The sequence below is a fragment of the Grus americana genome, chromosome 20 (assembly GCF_028858705.1).
Source record: "Grus americana isolate bGruAme1 chromosome 20, bGruAme1.mat, whole genome shotgun sequence".
Lineage (NCBI taxonomy): Eukaryota > Metazoa > Chordata > Aves > Gruiformes > Gruidae > Grus > Grus americana.
Genome location: NC_072871.1, coordinates 474,468 through 499,809, shown reverse-complemented (window position 1 = coordinate 499,809; position 25,342 = coordinate 474,468). Strand labels below are relative to the sequence as shown.

Here is a 25,342-nt window from a genome sequence, read left to right as displayed (position 1 = left end):
GGAAAACGGGGGTGTCACAGGAAGGGATTACAGGGGCTATGGGGGTCCCAGGAAGGGATCAGAAAGGGGGGGGGGCAGGGATGCTGGGGGGTCAGGAGGGGGTTATGGGGGTCATGGGGCAGCTACGGAGGTCCCAGGAGGGAGTTACAGAGTTTATGGGGGTCACGGGTGGGGGGGCTATGAAGGTCACAGGAAGAGATTGCAAGGGTCTTGGGGGAGTCTTGGAGGGCTATGGGGGTCCCAGGCGGGGATGACGGGGGTTATGGGGGTCACGTGAGGGGACTGCGGGGGTCTTGGGAGGGTGACAAGGGGCCGCAGGGTCACAGGGGGTGCTGAGGGTCGCGCCCAGGGCGGGCCTCGGCCCGCGGGCACAGGACACGCGTGGGCTCCGCCGCCGGCCGCGCTCCGCGTCCTCCTGGCCCCTGCCGGCCGCCGTAGCCCGCGCCGCGCGCGCCCCGTCCTCCAGCAGCGAGGCGGAAGAGGCAAGATGGCGGCGGCGGCGGGAGCCCCGTGCCGCCTCCGCTCCCCGCGCCCGGCCCCGAGCGGCGGCACCCGGCGGGGCTGAGTCGCCGCACCGGCCCCACCGTCGCCGGTAGGAGCCCTCTCTCCGTCTCCCCGCGCCTCCCCAGCCCCGGGCCATGCCCGGTTAGCGCCCCCTCCCCCGGCACTCGGCGGGGCCCCGGCTGAGCCCCCTCCTCGCCGCCGCGGGCCGGGCCGGGCCGAGCTCAGCCCGCACACCTCCGCTCTGCCGAGCTCGGGAGGCCCCTCATGGCCGGACCAGCCCTGCCCCAGCCCTGATTTACCCGCTCTTTCCCCCCCGAGCCGCGACCCCCTCATGCCCCCCCCGGGGCCGCCCTGCCCCTGAGCCCCGGAGCAGCAGCCCTTTCCTGGAGGTGGTGGCGCAGGTGTGGGACCAGAAAGATGTTCTCAGCCCTGAAGAAGCTGGTGGGCTCGGACCAGACTCCGGTCAGAGACAAGAATATCCCTGCGGGGCTGCAGTCCATGAACCAGGCTCTGCAGAGGAGGTTTGCCAAGGGAGTCCAGTATAACAGTGAGTCGAGCCCAGTTTGGGGGGTCTGTCGGGGGGCACAGCCAGCCCCGGGCGGGAGATGAGTATGGGTCTGTCCCATGGTGCCCAGGGACCCCGGTGGGGCTGGGGAATGCCAGTGCTCTCCTTGTGCATGATGGTGCTTTTGCCAGAATTCGCCCAACGCCAAGTTCGCAATTAAATGTTAGAGCTTGCGGAAGCGTGGGAGGAGTAAGGGATGGGAAACTTTTATCTTTCTGTGCGAGACTTGGGAACCTGTAGTGCAGCAGTGTCCCCAGTCAGCAGATGTCCTGAGCGGCTGCCTGCGTTCCGCTGACTGTGGCACAAGAGAGAGTACCTTGTAAATCAATTAGTGTCAGTTAAAGCATCAAGAGAGTAACTCCCCCGAGTGTGTGGGTGACCTTCCCTGCATCCCAGGATAATGGTATTTATAATTAAGCTCTAGTGGTTACGTGATAAGGGTCTATTGAAAAGCTCTGCCCTGCCAGGCTTTAATAAAAGGGGAGCGATGTACGCCTTTGTGTGCCCTTCGTACATATTTTCATTCTGACTGACTGTTTCTGCAACGGATACATTTGCTCTTTTCTCAGGGAACGTTTTCAGAATTTTTTTCCTTTCAGTGTTGAGGCTTGGGGTTGTGTTTTTCCCTTGAAGCTCAGTAAAGGTTATTTCTAATATAATGTTTCCAGAGGGCACTGCAAGTATATGAAATACATCCCAGAGTAACAATTGTGAGAGGGGGACGGTAGTTATGTCATCCTTGCTGAAAATAGATATGGTACCAGAGAGCGCTGTGAGTATCAGCTCGTCTGTGTGGATCCAGGCAGACAGCGAGGGCAGATTGCAGGAGGCTGAGAGATTGGCAGCTGGGAGGGAGACTGATTGGTAGACGTGGCACTCAATAATTTCTGTAAAGGCACACGTGTTGGAGGAATAGAGCTGATGTTGGATCTTAATCTGAAACAGAACGTGAAGGGAGAGGTTTGCATTTTGGGGTTTGGGGCTTTTTTTGCTTTGTTTAGTATTATCACTATTGACTGCTTTTGAACTGAATTGTGGTGAAGCTCTCTGCTTTACTAGGGAGAACATTTGGTGCTTTTATCCATAGCACATGTTAGGTATGCCAGTAGTGCTTCATTTGGAAAATTAGTGTCTTAGCAATCAGTCATGAGTGTGAACAGAAGTGCAGCGCGGTGGTTCAGAGACTCGATCTGCAGTGAAAGACGGGGTGAGGATCAAACTGTTGTGCCTTGGCGTACAGCACTGCACTGTTAAACACCTACCTGGAGATCTGCTGGCTAAAGACCGGGTCATGCAGCTTACAGACCAGAGCACATCTGTGTGCTTCACTGGTGCATGTTTGAGATCAGGTAGCGCATACCAGCTCATGAATTATGTAAGAGAAAGGAGTTGACTCATCAGAGACTGAATGTTTGTGCTGCGGACAGTTCAGATCAGCTGCATCCTGCTGGCGCAGCAGTCGGCGGGGACAGCTCAAAGAGTGGATGTGTACCTGCTTGCTGTTAATACAGCAAGGCTGAAAACGCCAACAGCTGAGCTACCAACTGTAGCTTTGCCGCTTTTTGTCTCATTACTGAAAGCCTCGGGAAAGCTTTTTGGTTTGTGCCCTCTTTTATCAGGATTTGTGTTCTAGTTATTGCTTTCGTATCTGGAATAAAACTGCAGCTTTCTGTAAAACTGCCTTAAGGGAAGCTTTCCAATCTCCATAGTAACTCTTCCTGGGATTGCTGTTATATAATATCTATAGGAGATACAGGCAGACTTTCGAAAGGGCTTTCAAGTACCTCCGTAGCCCTGGCACTGGATAGGTGGGATAGGTTCCAGCACGGTGGGGTTATCGTGGTGTCAGCTGAAGGTGGGCTCTGCAGGAATGTCATTGCAAGGGCTGTTGCTCAGGAAGGGCAGAGCTGCAAATCCTATGTGTTGCCAGTGCTCCAAACACATGACATTCAGCAGAGGAGTGCAAAATGTGTTTTGTAGCTACCTTTAATGTGCAGAGATCTTTAAAACTCCTCCGTTCCCCTGGAGCTGCCTGAACCTAAACCAAAGGGTGCTGTGACAACTGGTTTTACAGAAATGTTTCCTTGCTTTCACAGTCCATTACTGATCACAAACTGAAGCGTGTTTCCTTCTCAGAAATATATTTAGTGTGCTGAGAGTGCCTTGGGTTGCTTGCTGATAAAGTGGGCAGCAAATGGCCGGGACATGGGCCTTGTCACCCAGCTCTTGGTGCCTCTCTGTGGGGCCCAGAACAGGCCACGCTGTGCCAGCCTTCACTGCTGTCAAGTATGTTTTGTAACCAGACAGCCCCCCGGTTTGAGGTGATACTGAAGATCGTGCGGTGTTTTAATGGCGCTGAGGATTACCAGCACTGGATAGTGTGCACCTCTAAGTTGAACCAAAATGATTTGTTTTGACGGTGTCTCTCCCACTCAGTTAAGTTTTCAAAAGGAAGAGTGTGGCAGGGTGGGTAGGTTTAGATTTCTGATAAAATGATGAGAGCAAAGGCCAGTATTGGCCCTCGGCAGCAGTCACTTCCTCTGCATGAGACATCCTTTCTCAAAACAAAAGCATTTTCATACTGCATTCCCAGCACACACGCTCCTTATTTGCTCTTTATCATCTGCACAGAGCTCCTGTGTTTTACATACCAATAACAACAAATAACACCAGGGTTCCCTGAGCACTGTGGTACAGAGATGAAAATGATGTGGGTCTGTTCCATATATGTAATGGCTTGGATGTTTATGGGAGATCACAGTTCCAAGTATGGGGAACCAATCTTTGTAAAAACTTGTTCTTTTTTCCCTTCTTGGGATAGCTTGAACTTGGAGCAGATCTGCTGCATCACCATTCAGGCAGCTGTGCTGGCCCAGGGAGGGTAGCACAGGCAGGAGCGAGTAGGCTCGGTGGAGAGCGAGCGAGGTGGATCTCATTCCTTTGGCGGCAGTGCTTGTGTAAACAAATTATGAGACGAATTACAGAAGGAAGTATCAGCACCAGTTACTCAAATGTGAAAGTTTATGTAAGGCAATGATGGGCAAACAAGGGTGAACTGAATGGTTTCGGCTGGGTTACACTGGCAAGAGGGTTCCCTGGGAGTTATCTGTTGATGATCAGACCCATCCGTCCTGTTGCCCAGAACATGCTACACCTTCTGCTCTGGGCTTTATTCTTATCACTGCATCCAGTGTGCTCACCATCCGACAAACCCTGGTGCTGTGTGTGCCCAGAGCAGGGGCTGCTCTCCTCCTGGTGAGCTGCGGGCCTGCCCCGAGCAGTTACCAGTGCTGGAATACCAAAGTCAGCTCCAAGAAGTCCTTTCAGCCCCTTCACTTATTACTTTTCTGCCTAAAACGTGCTTTAAAAGACCAAACTTAATTAATACCACATATCCTTTTGGTAATCATTTTAGTCCATACTTCTTTTGTGTTTTTTTTATACTAGTTCCCAGACTCTGTAGTTTTAAGTATTTTCATTCAGCACTACTCCCAAAAGAAAGGCTTCCCCTCTTCCTGCTGCTTCCCACCTTCTCATGTTTGCTGCTGATGCAGGTGTTTGTGCAACTTATGGCAAACCTGCTTTGACTGCTGCCTGGCCTGTTCCCCTGGGAAGTGTGCTTGGGGGTGTCTGCAGACCAGGTGAGCTGCTTTTGGCAGCAGAACCAGCCTAAAGTGTTTGAATTGCAGCCTTGTAGTCACAGTCCCAAGGACCATAATGAGGGCAAGGTTATGACCCTCCGAATGGGGATTCTTAGCAGGGAGGTTTGAGGATCTTTGCTGCAGGGTCTGAGATCCTTAATTGCTGCAGGGTCCTGGAGGGATATAGGCAGAGCTGGGAGTTCCCGATTCTAGTTCTGAGTTGGTCTGAGACCTGCTCTCTGGGCCTGCATCCTCACTGCTCTGCTTCCATTTCCCCATCTGGAGAATGGAAATCTCTTTGTTTTTCCTGATGCAGTGACAGTATGAATAAAGCGATTAGTTTGGCTTTTTCCTCACATCTTGATCTATTCCCCATCCTTACCCTTCTTCCCACAGATAATTCTCCTGTCTTTGCTACAAACCTATGCCTGTTTGCAGTAAGTACTAATTTAACTTAAAATAAGGCAGCAACTGTTCCTGTCCCGTAGGTAACAGTACTAAGCTCACCCATAATTACTGGTCCCCTTTCCATGTGCAGACGCAGCCCAGGTCTGCGAGGTACCCTGAATGTCACTTGGCTCTTCCTGCCTTGCAGGTGCCTGTCATTGAGTACACCTGCCCCAGCCAAAGTCCCAAATACAAATTTTTGGTTTACTAAAAATTATTTACATCACCTGCCTTCTTCCTGTTCTGTTTTTAAAGACTTTTTCTTTCTTCAGGAAAAAAAGTCAGTGAAAACTCATGCACTATGTAGGAGGAAAGAGATCCTAACATGGAGAGTGCTGAAGCTGGAAAGGGCCGTTGGACCTGTTCAAACTGAGCAGTGGTGCCACAAGCACCCTCCGGTGATCTAAATGTGAGCTGCTCGGGGTGGGATGATCTCCTTGCCACTCCAGCCATGCCTCCCGTGTGCTGCTCCTACTGCTCGTGCAGCTGGGCACTTGAGCTAGAGAGGAAAATTGAAAAGGAGTAATTTCGGGGTTAGCTTTCAGCCAGTTAAGTTCCTTGAACCAACTCTGTGTAGCTGCATAAATAATGCTGTTGGCACTAGAAAGTCTGGGGGAGGTAAGATTGTCCCTTCTGGGGAGAGCTCACAGTCAAGTCACCCGGGAGTGATCCTGAAAGCGCACCTTGGGAGCAGCCTAACTATTTAAGGAAGGGTCTGTTTGTCCCTTAAAACTCACTGTTTCGGTATCTCCTGCTGTGCTTCGCGGGGGAATATGAATTTTAAAATGGCTCTCTAAGGTAGGCAGTGGGAGTGCTTAGAAAGGCTTGGGTTCTAAAGGGGACAAATGGAATCTCATTCAGCCTATGCCATGGACTTGCTGCATTAATTAAGAAAAATCAAAGGAATCCTCCATTGATTGTTTCACCATCTGTAAGTAGGAAACAGCATCACACACAGAGCGATAGGTAATGCAGGAAGTGGTTTGTTGTCTCTGCAGAGGTGCTGTAGGACCTGTAAGTGAAGTCAGCCTATAGATACCGTGCTCATTTTTGCCTTTATTATCCTTTTGCTTTAACAAGTAACTCTGTAAAAGAACAAACAGCAGTACCTCTCAGTGCACAGCAACAAAAGCACAGTGGAACTGCAGCACAAAATTCCAGCAGACAAAACTCTTCCATAGACTTTGTATGTTTTCTGTTTTACCTTAAAGTTTACCTCTTGCACTTTTCTCTGAAATACCTGCAGTAACTCCTGAGTTACAACAGAAGGCAGCCTTCAGTCTGAGATTTCCTTGCCCAAATGATGATGCACAACCTAATGCTAATCACCTGAATCTGCCATTAGATATCTCTGGCCCATTTTCTAGGGGATAATAGCTCCTATTCAAAATGCAAGCATAAAAATTCCTTTCAAGTCAGCTTACGTTTCCCAATAGCCTTGTGGTTGCCACTTTAAAACAAGGATAGTATTTTAAAAAATAAAAATCCCTTAATGTAACAGAAGATTTAGAAAACAACACATACAGTTTTCAGAAAGAACAGGCTAACATTAGGGTACACTCTGGAAAGTTCATTATATTAATTGTTACAGAAGTTACTTTGCCGGGTTGTGTACAGTTTATGATATTTTGGACACTTCCATGGGAGTTTTTCCATTGACTCTCAAAGGAATGAGTTTCTCCATTGACTGACTTTTCTTGCTGCGGGTCCAGGCACGTGCACAAGCCCAGGCATGTGGTGGTAGGTGAGCAGAGTGACCTCAGCCTCTGGCTGAGATGCCAGTCGGTGGAAGTGGAGCTGTCATGCTTTTCCCCGAGACTGCAGTTGCTGAGCAGGCCTTTGCTGAGTGCCATCGGTACACCCGCACCTAAAACCAGCCAAGGGCTGGCTCCTGCAGTAGAGACTGTCCCTCTGACACATGGAGGACCCACAGAGATTCACTTTCTCTTGGCTTATTATCCCTGTTATTTAAGTGAGTTTATGTCCCCAAAGAGGAGTCAGTTTAGCTTGTTTCTGATCTTGAATTAATTTGAATCCAACTGTGGCCGTCAATAGAGGCAGTTTGGTGAATTTATTGGGAGCAGTTTAAGATAGACCCCCATGAACGTTAACTCCTTTGCCCCTGCCAAAGATTGCTCTGAGACCATCTGGGCTGTGAGCTGGAGCAGCTGAAGAGCAATACGCAGTCTTGTTCTGCTTCCCCTGCAAACGGGGATGCTGCCCCAGTGCAAGAAAGTCAGGGACAGCCGAGAGTGATGACAGCTGAACTCTGTGATGATGTTCGCCAGAAGCTGCCTCTCGACTCCCCAACACGGTCCCAGAGGAATGGTTGCACCGGTGCTGGGGTTCAGTCAGACCCCGTGGGATGTGGGGAGCAGGGCCCTGCCTCATCGGCTCAGCTGAGAGCTGGCCCTGGAGCCTTCAGTGACTTGGGGCACCTGGGTCTAGGAAGTGAGTGTTTTCTCAAGGAATGAGAAGGGTTTAAGGAGAAATGGGAGTGACAGAGGAGGTAATTGAAGGAGAAGCCTGGCAAAGGAGTAGGGTGTGGCAGAGAGGAGTAAGGGCTAGGTAAAGAAGGCAGGAAGACGGGAGGAGCGGAGACTTAGCTGGCTGACATGCAGATTCTGAAGATTCAATCTTGACATTGGTTCTGCTGAGCTAGTGTGAGTAGCTGAATAAACACTAATTTTAATGACTGAGGCTCATGTTTTTTAACAAACCCCATCATGCCTGTGTAATATGGGAGAACTAATTACATCTGAATAATGCTTGCAGAAAGTTAACATGCTTTTCGCAGCATTCTTCCATTTCTTTTTAATGAACTTTATTTGTTTACTTGCTCTTTTCCCCAGTGAAAATTGTCATCCGAGGGGACAGGAACACTGGGAAAACCACACTCTGGCACCGACTGCAAGGAAAGAAATTTATTGAGGAATATATTCCAACTCAGGAGATCCAAGTCACCAGCATCCACTGGAATTATAAAAGTAAGATGGAAGAGGGTGGAGGGAGTGACAGTCATGGGACAGTGCCTTGAGGGTAGAAATTCCACTGCAGCCTTGTTGGCTTCTTTCTTCTGTGTCTGCTTGGGAGATAAAATGATCTCTTGTCATGCTTGTTATTTTAATTTATTATTCACAGTTTCTCAGTCACATTTTTAATCACTTTACTCAGAAACTATATGTTGTAAGTGCTAAAGGATAGGTCTTTGGAAGCCACAATTCAAGGAAAGTGTTGATCTAAAAGATTTGAAATATTTGTGATACGCTTGACTTGTTAATGAAAATAGGTTTATTATAGAAATCTGCCTCTGAGGCTAACCCTGCTTTTGGTGTTACTGTGTTGCATAGAAGTGAATAGCATCGTGCAAACCAGTTTTTTAGTGATTAAAATATAAAGAGCATCCTGTAACTGGTGAAGGTGATGTTTTAAAAATGATTGTAGTACTAATAACTCGACTTACTGAAGCACAGAAGAGTCTTATCAGTAGCTTTTTTAAGTGCTTGTCTGAGTCTGAGAGATGAAGTGTGAAATTTTTTTATTTTTTTACCCCCATCTGCTCTGGCAGTATAAAGTGGCTATGAAAGCCCTGGATCTCGCCTGGAGAAGACACTGCAGGCATTGAAATTGCATAAGGCTATGATTCAATACTGCATTGAATCTAGCTTTCAGGTTCCTGATCAAAAATGCCACAGCTTTGTAGGATGAACTACTGATTCGATACGAATTTGCTCTCTAAGACTGATTTTGCTTTTAAAAAAAAAAAAAAGGTCAGCAGTTAGTTTGTCGTTACCAGACATTGTCCATCTGCACATCTCTGACCTTTTGTTCAATCAAGTACTCTCTGTCTCCTCACAGCTGGGAAAAAAAACCATGCAGTTTGGGTAAACACCAAATTGGGTGTTTCTCATTCACCAATCAAATGTGTATTGCTGGATGATACTGTGATGCCCAAATCTCATGATAGTGATCACAGAGCCACAGGGTGTGTTCACCAGCAGTCTGTGCACTCTCAGTCGCTTTGTAGGCTTCAGCACAAGGAGAGTGAGCACTGCTGGTGTACGTGCAGAGAGAGCTGGTAACCAGAGTTCTGGAGACTCCCGTGCCCTTATGAAGACAGTCTTCCATGTGTCAGTTCTCTCTTGACCAATGTTGAAAAAATTTGTAAGGATGGATGGCTGGGATTTCCCTTGGATGTGGGAGAGAAACAGGTCATCCTTGCTCACTGCAGCTAGAGGGTTTCTCTCATTCAGGATCTGATGGTGAGCTAAGCCTGATGTCACAGGTTTTCAGATTCTTTCACGGGGACTCTCCATGTGACCGTGATGCAAAGCTGTGCCTGTTAGATTCTACATTTCTTCATAAAGTATCTTGACTTTGGGTACCATCTTCCTGATGTTTTATAGAATCATAGAACCACAGAATGGTTTCATTTGAAAGGGATCTTAAAGCCCATCCAGTCCCACCCCTGCCATGGGCAGGGACACCCTCCACTAGCCCAGGTTGCCCAAAGCCCCATCCAACCTGGCCTTGAACACTGCCAGGGAGCCAGGGGCAGCCACAGCTTCTCTGGGCAACCTGTGCCAGGGCCTCAGCACCCTCACAGGGAAGAATTTCTGTCTCAGATCCCATCTCCATCTCCCCTCCTGCAGCTTCAGGCCATTCCCCTTGGCCTGTCACTCCCTGCCCTTGTCACCAGTCCCTCTCCAGCTTTCCTGGAGCCCCTTCAGGTACTGGTAAGCCGCAATTAGATCTCCCCGGAGCCGCCTTTTCTCCAGGCTGAACAACCCCAACTCTCTCAGCCTGTCTCCATAGCAGAGGTGCTCCAGCCCTCTGACCATCTCCATGGCCTCCTCTGGACTCACTCCAACAGCTCCATGTCCTTCTTGTGCTGGGGACCCCTGAGCTGGACGCAGTACTGCAGGGGGGTCTCACCAGAGCAGAGTATCAGCTGGTCCAAGGTGTTGACAGATCTGCGGTGTTCACGGGGTTTCCCATCTGCAGCAAAACCTCTGGCATATTGTATTTTAGCTGTGACATCCTTCCCCCCCACTCCTCTTGCTCTCTCAGAATATCAGCACATCGATATTCACACATATTGATGTGTGAACATAAAGCGTGCAAGTTGTTTGTATGATGGAAACTATCTCCAAAATCAAAGTTGAATGCTTCAGCCTAAATATACTTAGATCAGAGTAAGAAATGACATACCTCTTCTTTAGATATCCAAGTCTAAAGAGTGCATTTAATGTTAATTGGGGTTTTCTGCGATATTATAGGTAAAACCTTCAGAGTTCAGTTTCCTGTCTAATCAGCGCAGGTAATACAAGTGGTGTTTGTAAATACAGCTGGGGAGTCTGGCATTTCATTTCTAAGAGGCTTATTCATACCTAACTGTTTATACATGAACAGGTATACAAAACGCATGTATACAGGTTTTCTTATGCATGTGAAAAGGTGTTTGGAGAAAGATTCAGTCATCTCCTGTGTTTCTGCGTATTTTCTTTTACTGAGCTGAGGCTTACGCACTGCCTTTTTCAGCGTGGATGCAATCCTGGGGTAGAAAACAGCTACGCGTGAAGCTGGCTTTTCCTGTATGTTGGTAACCACAGGTGTATTTGGTATTTCTAGTGCTTAGTTCTAACATTTATGTGGTATGATTTTGTAGAGCTTCCTGGTTAGAGTTGACAGCAATGTGTACATATGGTGATGGAGTTTTCTCAAGGTGAAGTGCTGCCGAGCTGGTCTAAATATCTGGAAGGCTATACATGAAATTGTGCCTTTCCTTTCTGTTTCTTTACATTGTAAATCAGTGTATTATTTTCTTAGTAATAATTTCCAGCAGTAAAGGAGATTCTCCGTGGGCCTCCTTAAGACTTATTTTAAAAAATAACCTCTTTTTTTCAAAAAACACTGTAAGGTATGTTTACTGCTGTGAAAACTTGCCATCCAAGATGGGTGATGTGGGGACTCTGAGAAATTGGCTCAGATCTAATTACTGCCCTGTTGGCTGAGTTTATCTGTAGAGGAAAAATAAAATTTGGTTTTCCTGTGATCATGCTCTCGAGCTACCTTGAATAAACATTATGAGGTAGTTGACAGCAAATATTTACAGATGTTAATTAAATCGCTGTCAAATATTAAAGGATTCTTACATTGCCTGGTATTAGAAGATTTACATTTTAGGTGTGGAATGTACCGCCTTGTCATATCTTCCAGAGATTTTATACTGGAGGAATTAAAAAGGTAGAGGAATTTGAGTTATTTCTTCCTACTCACAATGAACTAAATTACTTTTCCGTGCCAATTGTCTCTGTAATGGATATTTGTAATTTTTGTGTACAAGTAAGGAGTTACCATTCCTGACCTCAATGAACGATTTTTTAGATTTTGCTAGTGACCAATTTTATTCTCTGTCTGGCAGTCTCAGAAAGGAAGTCTGAAATAAAACTTGGCAAATACTTTTGCTCAAATACTTTGAATGCTTTACAGAAGGGTATAAGGAATGGCCGAGCTCTCTGCTCTGTAGGATTTGTGATCCAAAGCATATGAAGTCAATCATGTAATTGCAGAAGAGTAAATATGTCTGAGAGCCTGAGAATTCCTGGTAATGAACCCACTCGTAAAGCAATGATTCTTATTTTTAAATGAGCTTTCTTGCAATTGGAGTCTTCTCACACCTCTCCACCTTTTTCTGGGAAAGCAATGCCTTAGTGTGCCACTGCCTACAGAGTACTTAAAAAATCTCTACTCAGTTGCTATTTGGCTGAGTGATTTGATCCATGGTTTATGCTAATCCAAGTTATAGAGTTAAAAGGATGAATTGGCACTCTTTTTGCTGCAACATGCCTTCCAAAGCCGCTAAGGTGAAATGCTGCTGTGTATGAGTCATACCAAAGCCAACACAGCAGCACTAAAGTAATTATCCTCTTGTGTGCTCAGGATAATCAGGAATGAAGCTGGTGATGAACAGGAAGAACTTACTGGCTACGAGCTAGCAGGAGCGCTGGTGTTAACAGGAAAAAAACCCCATGTGGGAAAATCATTTTCTTGGATCTCGTGCAGTCAGGTTTTGTGAAATTCTGTGCTTCCCCACAGATAACAGGGTGTAGAGCAGGTCCATCTGGGTCAAACAGTTCAACTCCTTGGCTATCTGGGAGTGCTGCTGCTCAGCAGGATGTCAGTACTGTGGAAATTACTCACCAGGAGAACAAATCTTAACTGAGGGTGCATTTGGTGTTGGGATAAGGAGGTGGAAATCTCAGGAGCAAAGTCCCAGAGCTAGGTACCGGGTCACCTCCTAGGAGAGCACTGCAAGACGCTCCAAGGGCTTACTGCTCTGAAATAGGGTTCCAGCTTCTCCACAGAAGCCTCTTGTTAATGTTTGCGTGCTGCTTCACGTGGCGCTGCTGGAAAGAAAAAGGAGCTGCTGGACTCCTGTGCCCGTGCAAAGTTTGCCAACTGAGACAGGAAGAACATCTCGTGTCCTTTTGAAGAAAGTCTTGACTGCTGAAAGGTGCCAGGATTGACTTTGCTGGTCTGTCCGTCCCTGTGTCCTTCAGGGGCACTGCCAGGCCCAGCTGCAGGGTGTGAATTTGGGGGCAGATCTCCACTAGCTGGTCTGTGTCCCAGCACCCGCAGGGTCACGGCACACCCAAAATGGACCATGGACTCGAGCAGCCCGTGTCGCAGGGAGAGCACCTTGCTCTGCCAGTGCCTGGCTGTGAGTAGCCGGCCATATGGCTGGATGCCAGGCGAGTGAGTAATGGGGAGCGGTTGGACTTTAGCCATACCTGGCTTGATGGTCCATAGAAGTATTCAGGGACAAAATTAATTTGGGGAGTGTAATGGTTTGAGCAGAGGTTTTAGGATTGCAGGCTGTTGTGTTTTCAATCCCATCTGAGCCTGTGATGCCCTGGCTCTGCTGAGCCTGGGCAAGCCTCCTGTTCGTCCTGTGCCCGGGTGCCCCGCTGGCAAAGTGGAGGATAAGCAGGAGTTGCTATGAGGAAAAACAGAGGCTGATTTTGCTTCATGCATAAATGTAAAAAAGGGTCTCTCTCCAGAAGCAGAGGATCAAAGTTTTCCTTTGTTCATAATCTGTCTTAACTTAAATGTTTCAAAATATTGTAAAGCCAGCAGTGAATTCTGTAGAGGAAATGTTTCCTGGCTTGACAGTGACACTTAGCTAAATTCTCATGCCATCCTACGAGATTATTTTCTACTCACTCATTCTACTCATGGAATAGGAGACATTGTCCTCCTATTCCATTGCTTTATGTTCAGAGCTGTTCCAAGTACAGGCCTTTGCTTTGTAGCCTATAACATTTCCAAAAAGCAACTGTTTCTTGGAATGACTTCATGAAGATCAGGCTGCTTATTTGGATTCCGTAGAAACATCTAACCAAAGCTACCTGTCCCTCACGCCATCTGAAAGTTAAGCTGCGAGCTGTCGGTACCAGCAGCGGTGTCTCTGTAGTTAGAGTTTTGCTTGTCTTGCTTCAGATTTTAGTAACTCAAATATATGTTGCTGCCTATAATTTACTGATTCTGCAGCTCGTTAAGAGGCAAAATTGCTAGTAATATCTTATTTTTCACAAAAAGCAACTTGAAATTTGCAGAGAGAATGGATTTCTGTAGCTGCAGGACTGTCTGCACTGTTTGTTACGTTTACATGAAAATTTTATTAGTGAGGTTGATCTTCCTTAAATGTGTGTATTCCTTTTTTTTTTTCCAGTTGTATGCTTTGCTTATAGACCAGATTTTGTTCTCCAGATTAAATTTCTGTCTTTTTTGAAAGAATATGGAAACCTCTGTATGTTAAGAAAATAATCTACACAAAATATTTATAACATGCTTCAAATCTGACATAAGCCATTGAGGAAATCTAGCTATCACTTATGTGTCTAAGAGTCTTTAAGAAGTTTCTTAGATAGCATAGTGCTGGTGTACAACTTGGACGTTCAACAGCGAGCTGCCGCCTTGTTATATTTGGGTTTTCTTCTGACTCTCTCAAGAATTACTTTTCTTTTGACGTTCACCTGCTGCTTTGACAATGTTGGTTTGGGTTAAGCTCTCTGTGGCGAGCATTGAGTGTTGGTCATCTTCCTGAAACCCCTCTTCTAACACTTTGTGTTCTTATTGTGCTTTTAGCCACTGACGATATTGTTAAAGTTGAAGTCTGGGATGTAGTTGACAAAGGTAAGACTTATAACTTCCTTTCTAATGGAGATTCATTGTTCTTTCTCAATTTTAATTAAAAATTTAAATGCAATTCAGAAATACCTGCTTGCTTCTATTTTAGAAAAATGTCTGTACTTATTTGTTTCAAGTGCATGATTGTTATTTCCTGAAAAACTATGGAAAGGAGAGAGAAGTCTTCTGTGCTAGAGCCCATTATTTGGAATCTGAATTTCAGATCAAACCCAATATTCAGAAGCAGTCATTTCGTGTGCTCCGTGACAGATGAAATAGCCTGCTGCTTAGTGTATTCAGATTCTCTGAACTTTATTATAAACCTTATCTTCTCCCCTTTATAGTTTTATATATGTTTAGACAGCTACTGAGTTCTTTGTTCTGTTTATAAAAGTTCTTGCCGAGCTTTTTTTGTAAAGGAGTGTTATTGTTAAATCGATGAAATGTTATCTGCAGTGAATAATGTATGCAGGAGGGAAGGATAAGAGAGAAGCCAATTACTTAAATTCACTTAGGACAGAAAATGCAATATATTTGATTCAAAATCCTTTCTAAATGCTTAGCCAAGGAAAGTATTATGATGTATAAACACATTTTCCATTAGTTTTCGTCAGAGTATAAAGTTCTCTTTTATAAAAAATAAACCCCAAAAACATACGTGAAGACACAATCTGGATGTAGTGTAACTCGGGATGCAGTGGAATCTGTTACTAGAAAGTGTTGGGCTTCAGATGTCAACCTTAACAGCCTGTTCTGTAGCCCCACATGCAGGTACCGTTTGGCTTTTAAGAGGCATTTTGTACCAGCCAGGCTCCTGTTTAAAGTGCGAGCATGGTCAGGAAAGCAGCTCTGCAAGTGAGCATCTCTTGCTCCGTGGGTCGTGCTCCTTGTTTGTGTGTTTCTGTCAGTCAGATCTGTTGACCATAGTTGTTGAAACTTAAACTTTTATCGTTTGGCCGCTGCTGCCTTTCCTGCAGCCTTAGCTGGAATCTGTGCTGGCAGGCATTCCTCAGCAGAGCTGCATCCCACGTGCACTACCTGTGCTGTACTACCTGTGCAACCTACACGTGCCTTAACACCAAGAAAATAAGAAGTACAATAGGCAGCAGGAAAGGGAGAAATGTAATTTTTCATGTTAGCTAAATTGTATTTAAAATAGTAAAAAAGAAATGGTAATTAAAGATAGCAGCTCTGGTTAGATGCATAATGGAGCTTTTAGGTTAAACTTGAGACAATAACTTTAAATGAAAATCCTGGGCGCTTTATCTTTTTATTCTTTAAAACTCCAGTTTTCACAGCATAGACAAAACCTTACTTGGGTCAGAGTTACTGCTGAAGTCAGTCTGATTACAGTTTGGCTTTCAGATCCTCGCATAACATGTGCAGGGCTGGAATCTGAGCAAAACATCTGTTTTCTCGCTGCCTTGCAACTTTGGTATGAATAGATAGATGGTTAATTTGGGAATCATGTGGTTCCAGCATTTATTTCTGTGAATAGCTTCTCTGAGCAGAGTCATCTTCTCAACTAGAGACTTGTCACTTTTTTGGCAAAATGGATCAGATTTGATATGTGCAGATGTTGATAACAGCTCTTCTGATCATGCTTTCATTTCTGACAGTGCAGCATGTGTTAGAAATCTCAAGGGACTCTCTTCTCTCCACTTCAGATTCTTTTGAAATAAAACTCATTCTGTTAAGATCCCTACTTACGCACTGCAGATACATATTTTTATGTAATCAAATGTACTTAATCAACACAGTGTAAAAATTCAGATCATCGTGATGTAACAAAATCAAATCCTTTCCTATTGCCATAACGTTGCGGATTCTTGATAAGTACAACTTAAGGAAAACGTGCAAATGAACCATTAAGAGCTTGCTCATATCTAACTTTCATCTTAATGTTATCTCACGACATTTTTGTTCTTCCTTCTGTATGCTTAGGACATAAAATCCTCCTGCGTGATGCTTTTGGTGAGAGCGACACTAATCTAGACCGTAGACTGTTAGTAGTGAAGTATCCAGTGCTGCTGCAGGATAGTGCTCACAAGACCTGATCCTCCTTTTTTTTCCTTGCCTACCAGATCCTGGCTAATGTGCATATGTAGAGTTGTGCAGAATGCTGCATTTATCAGGCTGGATTAGAAACTGCCAGAAAATTGCATGTTCTGAATGTGCATTTCAACATATGTTGATTTCCAGGCTAAATTTTTTTGCCGATGTTTCCCCATTTTGGAAGAATTGTTCCTTGTTAGAGAAAATGGAGACCTCTGTTTAAATTAAGATGTTTGAAAATGTATTGAAAGCCTGATGTGGGGATGGAGCTAAACTGTCTAAAAGATGTATCCACAAAATGCAGTTTTCAACTTTAGTCTTGTAAAGCGGCTTCAGCCTCTGCTCTACAGTGCTGCCATTCTTCATGGCTCAATGTGAACGTGCACAGGAGAGTTTGGGAAAACTTAATAAGTTGCACCCTGAAAAACTTCATGTACATTTTTGCATGGAAGTTAAATGTGGGTTTACTAAGTGGTGTTTCTCCTTGCGCTTACCAGCAGTGTGCCTCCCCGTCCTTGTTCAGCAGTGCACTTTGATTTTTCCCTCCAGACTATTTTAGGAATGCAAGAAGCATATAGATGTTAATTTGGAAGTGTGGGGAGATTTGTTGTAGAAATTTAAAACCTGTAAGGTTGGTCAGTGCGCTGAAGCAGGGGGAAATGGCAACCACAGTCTTTGGGATTTCCTTTTTTATAATGTGCAGACTCACTGGAGTATGGGCTTCTCTGCAGCCGCTCAGAGAGCAGAGCTCATTTGTGTAATGATGCCATTTGTTAAAATCTTAACAAGTAGAGCTTGCCCCCAGCTATGGATTATATTGAGTGTAGTGCGGGGTGTGTGGTAAATACCATGCCCTTTGCTGTCCTTGGGAACTAATACAACATAGGAAAGATATCTCTCAGCAAAAGTCACAGTCCTGACTCATCTTTCTGGCTTTGCAGCAAGTTGTGTAACTACTGCAGGTCATAAAGCTGTAACAGATCCTGAATGCAAAGAAGCTGCTTGAATGCAGGTGATTCGGGAACAGTTCTGATCTCCTGGGTTGCAACTTTTGGTACTTTGGTTCCTGCGTCTTTTCCCATACACTGACTGAAGGGATCAAATCATATTTTTTCCATTGCCCCCAAAATAGCATAAACTCTTTCCTTCATCTTGGAGATTCCTTTCCTCTCCCCGCCCCTTCCCCCCTCTCCCTCCCAGAGGTGTGCTGCAAGGAGGAGGAAAGATCAGAGTTAATATTTCTGTTATTTCCAGATGTCATAAGTTAGATAACACTGGGAATGCAAATATTCTAGATGGTCATTTTTTGAATGCTGAACAGAAGCATCTCCCTTACAGCGTGGACAGCAGTTGTTGGGAAGCTGTACTGAATCCTTGTTATTCTGCATCAAAACTGATGGTACATAGAGGTGCAGAGCCTCTCAGGTGCTGGCCACAGACCAACCCAGTCTTCTAGTGTTCAGTAAGAACTGTTCTGTAGACTTGGGGCACTGCTGCAAGGTTTTTTGTTTTCAGTGTTGCTATTATGCAGTCATCGTTCTAGGTAGAGAAGCTGAGCAATCATTCATGAATTGCTTTCTGATTGAGGCTCCTAGATTGCCCATCAGTGCAACCTTAAACACAGGGTCTTGTTCATGTAACACCACAATCTTCATTGTGCACTTGCCTTTACAGGTTGAATTGCATCTTTTCACTACATACATCTTGTCTTTATCTGGCTCATCCTGCAGTTTTGGTTCCAAAAATAGACACTGTGCATGAATATGTACACACATGCGCTTTTCAGCTCTGTAACTCCGTTATAGATGACCTCCTTTACAGCAGTGATGAGCATCATGTAAGAATATTACTCATTCCTCTTGATACACACATAAAGCCATAAGCAGGGAGAGACGTGTGAGTCTTACATGCAGTCTCAAAGCATTGGTTGTAAATGTGTCCAGGTTAGAAAGAGACTTTGATTGCTCAGGACAAGAGGAACTATGAAGAATATTTGTGGTTGCTTGGGCTTCTGTTTCAATACTCAGAAATTCAGGTCATGCCAAGCATAATTTAGCGGTAGCTGCAGAAATAGTGATGTTTTGACATTCAGAGAAGCTACACAAATGCCACTGACTTGAAATGAATTTAATTGAAGTGGGAAAAGGCAAGTCCTAGACATCCCACACCTTCAGTTGCACTGGGAAAAATCAGAGCCCATACTTGGATCCTCCAGGGAAACACATTGCATGAATGGGGAAGGATCAGGATTAATATTTCTGCTACTTTCAGATGTCAACAGTAAGATAACACAAGGCGACAAAACATTTTGCAGGGATGCACAGAAGCACCCACCAGCCATACCGCCAGGGGGTAGGGAATGGGATCTCCTGCTGTATCCTGCAGCATTAAAACTTTCATTAATACCTCCGTATTTTGTAACTGTTTATCCTTGACCTGTGTGCAAAAAGAATGAAACGCTTTGTTTCACACACAGCAATCTGGAAATACCATGAATTTTACACGTTAATTAGTGGAGGTGAATAGTTGGTGGAAGCTATTTTGGTCCTCGGTGTTGCAGAGTCTTTTAAAGAGTCAACGGGAGGGTTTTTTTCTGGGTGCATCCAAGCTGCCAGTGCGTTCTGTTGTCAGTGGCATGGGGAATCTCTAGAAATTATGAGAAGGAATTCCAAGTCTCTGCCATTATAATTTAGTTAACTTGTCATTATTTAGGCTAGGAAAATATGGAGCACAGTTAATTCAAAAGTACAGTTCCTAACTGATGTCAGGAACATCTGGAAGATATTTGGTATGTGTAAAACAGAACTCTGGATCTTGCAGGGTTATTCATTGTGCAGTGCTCATCATTTGATAAAACTCTGAAAACTGTTGTACATAGAGTTTAAACAGTACCTGGAGAGCGAGGACAGATTTTTTTCATGGTATGCCCACACTAAACTTCTTTGGCAGTAGGTGAAAGAAGTTGTCCTCGCTCTTACATACTGAGACTCCTGCCAGTCCTTAGTGCTGAGTGTCTACACCAGAAAATCATGTTAGCTGATTACCATTCTGCTAATCCCAGGTATGGATACATGGTGTCATCTTCTCTGTCTGCTGTGGTTGCAGGCTTGAAGGTTTGGAAACAGGATTACAGTGTAACTGATGTAACACCAAATTTTCAGGAAGCCTGAGGTTTAAAAACACTGACTCCTTTTCTGGGGATGCTGAGTCAAATGCCAGTGGCACTTTAAAATGTCAGTTTGTGAACTTATCCAGTGCGTATTGAAGCTGTAAGAAGAGGGAGAAGTCTCAGGGGGTCTGACCTTTAAGTATAAAGGCTGTATTTTTAGCAGATGCTTTAGAGGAAGCAGAGGAGTTAGAGAGAAACCTGTAGATCCCTCCAGTTGGATTGTGGTAGTGGTTTTCTAGTGTCTTCTCCAAGTGTTTAGCCTGTTGCCTCTTGCACTTTCCTGTGAGCTTAATCAGGGTTTTACCTGTCCTCTAGCTTATTTTTGTGTGCGTGTTTCTAGAGTGTGGGGCTTTGGATGGTGCCTCTGGAGGATTTCCTTTCCACACCTTTGCTGGTGATGACCAGACCTGACCCTGGCTCTGGCCTTTCATGCACACATTGGCTGTCTCTCCTCTACTTCTCCACAGCCCTCTCACCACAGTTTATTTGATTTTGCTTGGATTTCACCCTGTATAAGTTCTGTCTGTCTTTTGGCTGTTAAATTCTCACAGTCTCCTGCCACCCCTTTTTGTTGCCCGAAGCCCCCAGCGCACTCCGAGGTCACGTTTATTTACAAGACTGCTTGCTCCAGGTCAGTGATGTTGCACAGCAACGTCATAGCATCTACCCGGAAGGCTGCATATGTAGTTGTTCAGCCCCACGATCTTTTGCTTCTTCAACACTAATGCAACAAAAAGTGCAATAAAGCAGTTTCCCTTTGTGGTCAGGGAGTGCACCAAACCCTGCATTATTCAGTCACTGTGACTCTATGCAGTGACGAGCATGGTTTAAGCTACCCCACACTTTCTTTCTGTTCATGTGTGAATTAGACTAGCTGGTATTCTTGAACAGGGTAGCTGGTATTTTTCAGCAAGGCATGCCTGTCCCACCCTTCCTCATTCCCCATGTTTATAGTAGAAGTTGGATGTGCTTTAAGGTCATGTTCAAAATGCAGTGGTCCTGCCCAGACCCATCCTGGAGTTCTCTGCCCAGTGTAATGCATTTGTGTTGTTTTTTTTTTTTTCTTTACAATTCTTTTTAAGGAAAATGCAAAAAACGAGGAGATGGTTTGAAACTGGAAAATGACCCTCAGGAGGTGAGTCACCTTGAATGCAGATGTCTGCCTCTTAGCAGGAGGCCTCTAGTCCACCTTTGGTCCATGGAGAGTAAGTTCTGTATTTGTTTCTGCTTTAAGGCCAGCCTGGCAGGTGGATGAGGGACAATGTGATCCCTGATGCTCTTCACTCTTTTGCCCATGCATTTTATCCTTGTTCGTGCCCTCACCACAACCTTCCTGCTGTTTTCCATTCTGTTTTTGGGAGTGACTGTGCCGCAGATGTTTCCTCGGTAGCTTTGTACCTGTCTGCACAGCGTCAGTGGCAGGAAGTCCTTTTGTAATGGACTTTTTGTCAGACCTGAAGAAGTGACTCGATGCCATGCTCTCTGGCTGCTCCTTAAACCTGGGCTAACAGTTACCTTTTAACACCCTTCGAAATATAGAGGAAGGGGCAATACAAGTGTTACCTAGCGTGTAAAAGTAAACAGAGTGGCTTCCTCAAGGCTCTTACATGAACTTGTCTCCTTTGGATCTTCTGCTACAGAAGACATATGAGAGACCATACTACCACATTCCCCAAGCGGCACTTGGGCTGCCAGTGAACTTCCATGGCATCTCTTTCAAAAGATGTATGATTTAATCCTCAGGAAAAATTCAGTTTAAAGGCCCTTGATCCCATGATCTCTGCTGCAGCTCTTAAAGAGCTTTATTACTCCTGTTCATGTGTCGGTGCCCTTTGGGGCTCAGTGCACAGGCAGTGTTCTGGTACTCGCTCAGTAACCACTTTGTGGAAATTGATGTGAAAGGCAGCGTTCTGATATGCAGAGAGCTGAGCACTCGGTTCTGGGGATGGGTCAGGCAGTGAAGAGTTACGTCTTTCACCGGGGTGCCAGTCCCACTCAACTCGTGTGTCAGCTGAGGAGAAGTTTCTCTAAAAATGTTCTCCTATGTGAAAAAGCCTTGATGAGAACAGGCATCACAGCTGCTTCTTCCTTCACAAATGTGGGTGCATTTTCCACTCCTGCAATTGTTCCATAGGCATCAAATTGCAGCAGGAGCCTTAGAATCATTAAGGTTGGAAAAGACCTCTAAGATCATCAAGTCCAACCATCAACCTACCACCACCATGCCTACTAAACCTTGGAGGTTGAATTGTGACTGTTACTGTGCTTTGCAGCCTGCAGAGTCCAAATGATGAAAAGCAAATCAGGTACTAATAAATCCTTTCAGCCCTGCATGGGAGAATCTTGGTAGAAACTACATCCTGGCTTTATACACCAGAAGCATTAGAAGTGCTGTCGGCAAAGAGCTGTGTGCTCTGTCCTGCAGCCTGTAGCTTATGTGGAGTTATCTTGTCAACACAGGATTTGGGGGTGTAGTGGAAAGAGGAGGGTGTGGGTTTTAGCATTTGCTGCCAGACATGGTTGTTTCAGAGACTGTCAGGTGCTTCACATCCTGCTCCTGTGGACAGTGGAAGCTATAAACCACCAGGTGTCTTGCTTAAATGATGATGATGGTGTGAAATCCATGGATACTTCTTATAGTCATTTTAGAAAGTTTGCCTGTTCAGCACTGTATCAGTTGTGTTCTGTACAAGCCTGAAGTTGACTCAAGTTATTTACTGCTTCTTTTGCCTTTATTTCCTCAGGCAGAGTCAGAAATGGCTCTGGATGCAGAGTTCCTAGATGTCTATAAAAACTGCAATGGCGTAGTGATGATGTTTGACATCACCAAACAGTGGTAAGACATCTTCAGTGGCACGCACCACATGAACCTCACTTGTTTACTGAAAACAAATGACTTCTAGACCTCTTGATTCCCAGATGGACTCTGGAGCTGATAACAAGCCTAATGAGTCGAAGCAAGCTTGTATCCCTTAAAATAATAGCTTTATCTTCTGACCTGTCTTCTAATGTGCTCCTCTCCTGGGCTTGTTTCAAACAAGCAGTCTCCCTGTGGGCTTGTGTTCTGCAGTTTCTGATATACTGCTGTCTGAGGCTTGATAATTAGTGCTATCGCAGGTGTAAAGTATGCCAGGCATGTTACAAACCCTTGCTCTTGAGAACACAAGGGAAAAGGGAGTGCTAGTGAGAAACTCCCAGGAAGACTGGTATTAGTAAAGATTATTTAGAGGCCCTAGGCTGCATTAATGTACAGAAATAATGAGTTGTTCATTTTGCACATCTGCTGAGGAGAGTGAGAGACATATCGAAGCCAGAGTGGAAAGAGGAGGTGGTAAGAGTTCCTGCTTCGTATTTAAGCATGTGTTCTACAGGTTTGGTGTGGGTCAGTGAGCCTGTGTACAGCTGAAGGGAGGGAATCCTTTTCGTCTGCTCACCCCGCCCAGTTTTGTAGGACTGAGGAAAATATTGCTGTAGGAGATGTGAGGTTGTTGTTGGAAGTGGATTATTGAACTTGTCGACTTGTTTTTGAATAAAGAATGATAGGAACATATTTGCAGTTAAGGTATTTCTCTGAAGGGGGGCAAAGAAGCCACAGTCTTGGAAGGATTTTGGAAAAAAAATTCTTTTTTTTTTTCCTGTGATTCGTGCATGGAAGTGCTCATAGAATGATGTTTCCCACTTATCTGCCTGTATCTCTCTCTCCTGTGGTGAAGGACATTTAACTATATTCTGAGGGAGCTTCCTAAAGTGCCGACCCACGTTCCAGTGTGCGTGCTTGGGAATTACCGAGACATGGGGGAGCACCGGGTCATTCTGCCTGGCGATGTGCGGGACCTCATCGACAATCTAAACAGGTAAGATGGCACCACGGTCACCCAGCAGGGGAGCAGACCTCGGCTACTCTGTCATCAGCCGTAGATAACTGTACTGCTTCCACATTTCAGTTGTACATCACATTCATCCTCGGACCCTGTGCTTTTGTAGCTGTACGAGTGTCTCATACAGCAGCTTCAGTTCACACGATGTGCTAGCTATAGTGAGTGCCTGCCAGCATGTGCCTTTCAGATGTGCTTTACCCAAGAAGTCATCTTCTTTCTGGATAGTCCTTCTCTTGTGAAAGAATCCTCTCCCTGCAGCACAACTGTTCTCTGCTCCAAATAATTCTGCTATGAGAGAGCCAGCTAGTGCAGCTGCCTGCCTTGCTCTTCCTCTGAGAGCATCCCCACACAGCCTTTACTGGGCACAGCCAAGTCATACGCCTCCCTTGCAGCCAGGCAAGCTTTTCCCTTATGCAGAGATGTGAGGCACTCTGTTATTTAGTATAAAATATTATTTGTTGTCAGGCTTCACTAGATCATACCTTTTTGTGGGGGCTTATGTTTTTAGGGCATTTTTTCATTTTCCTGGTCTCTTATTTGTGCCTGTGGCAGGCACACAGAAATGGTATCAGTTTTAAGGTTTGATTCCATAATGTAATAATTTCTTCACAAGTTCATCTCTATATGTGGCTTAGCTGAGTTTATTGCCCACTGCTGATGCTTGTGACTTAATGTAGGTCTGTTTGTGGTTTTAAAACAAAGCCTTCACTGAGGAATGAACAGCTTGTACAGCTATGAAACCCCCAGGTTAGAAAACCAGTGGCCCGATGTCCTGACACAGTATTTCTTAGTCTGGCAGCCGCGTGATGCTGCAATACAACAGCAGCCACGTTCTGCCACCCTTCAGGAGGAACAAACTGTGAATTTTGTCTGTAAACAAGATAACGCGTGCCTGGCAGAGTGACCTGCTAGCCTGCATTTGGGGATTGAGGGGTTGGCTTGTAAATGAGGACTGTTCGTGGGGTGTAATTCTGCAAGTGCCTCTTCTGTGTGTATGCAGTCCATGTCCTTTGTACAGTTTTCTTCTCTCTACCTATCTGGTTGAGACAGGCCTCCTGGATCCTCATATTTTCGCTATGCTGAGTCTTCCATGAAGAACAGCTTTGGCCTCAAGTACCTCCACAAGTTCTTCAACATCCCCTTCTTGCAGCTGCAGGTAAGAGAGAGGGTTCCCTCGTATGCTGGCTGGGTGGGACAGATTTCATTTTCTCTGTCTCTAAGGTGGGGATTTGATACTTGGGGTTTCTTCTGTTGTTAAAGGATCCTGAGTAGATTTTTGTTTTCATAAGAGTTGTTAACAGAATTGGTGCCTGTGACTTAAACGTGTCTCTGCTTGCGAGGGGCCTCTTCCTTGCTGTGTTCGCAAATGCTAACCTCTGGAGAAATGCTCCAAGGTGATGAATAACACTGGCAAGAAAATTGCATCCAGTGGTGTAGTTACCAAGTCAAAAACATTAAATATGCACATTTGATAAACTTTGCTTTCAAATTCTGTTCAATTAAAAGATCAGAAGAGATTTGGTCATGAACTCAACATTTCAGGGACAACTGCTTACTGAAAATCTTTGCCCTGATGGTAACTGATCTGCCTGGATCTGCACATAGATCCACGTCTCATATTTCCTTCATAATTGAGGCTTCTTGGGTGGGCTGAGTGGAAAGGCAAAGGCTGAATGGGCACGGAAGGGTGGAATTCTCAGCTGTGGCCCTTTAGAAAAAGACTTTTTGGGGGTACATATGATGTTGTATCATTGTTTTCTATTGGATGGAAAAACCCAGGCAGTTGATCTTGATTATCTTTCACCAGTAATTGAAATGTCTGTGTGGATTTTTATACAAATAATCCCCACTGAAATGCTAGTTCAGAGGAAGCTCGGATATAAGAGTGGAT

At 45.2% G+C, this 25,342-nt stretch overlaps 1 protein-coding gene across 3 annotated transcripts in view; it reads left to right on the top strand.

Moving 5' to 3' along the window:
- The first annotated feature begins 445 nt into the window (after positions 1-445).
- RABL6 (RAB, member RAS oncogene family like 6) overlaps positions 446-25,342 on the top strand; it is a 58,837-nt gene continuing 33,940 nt past the window's right edge. Inside the window, exons 1-8 of one of the 3 annotated variants that reach the window (XM_054848173.1) lie at positions 929-1,051; positions 5,430-5,566; positions 8,010-8,144; positions 14,308-14,355; positions 20,656-20,708; positions 22,318-22,409; positions 23,287-23,427; positions 24,502-24,607. In XM_054848173.1, coding sequence (XP_054704148.1) covers positions 22,330-22,409; positions 23,287-23,427; positions 24,502-24,607 — 327 coding nt within the window. In that variant the 5' untranslated portion in view covers positions 929-1,051; positions 5,430-5,566; positions 8,010-8,144; ... (1 more) ...; positions 20,656-20,708; positions 22,318-22,329. Of the gene's footprint in view, positions 1,052-5,429; positions 5,567-8,009; positions 8,145-14,307; positions 14,356-20,655; positions 20,709-22,317; positions 22,410-23,286; positions 23,428-24,501; positions 24,608-25,342 lie in introns of all 3 variants that reach the window. The other 2 variants (XM_054848172.1, XM_054848174.1) reach the window with 2 other exon arrangements.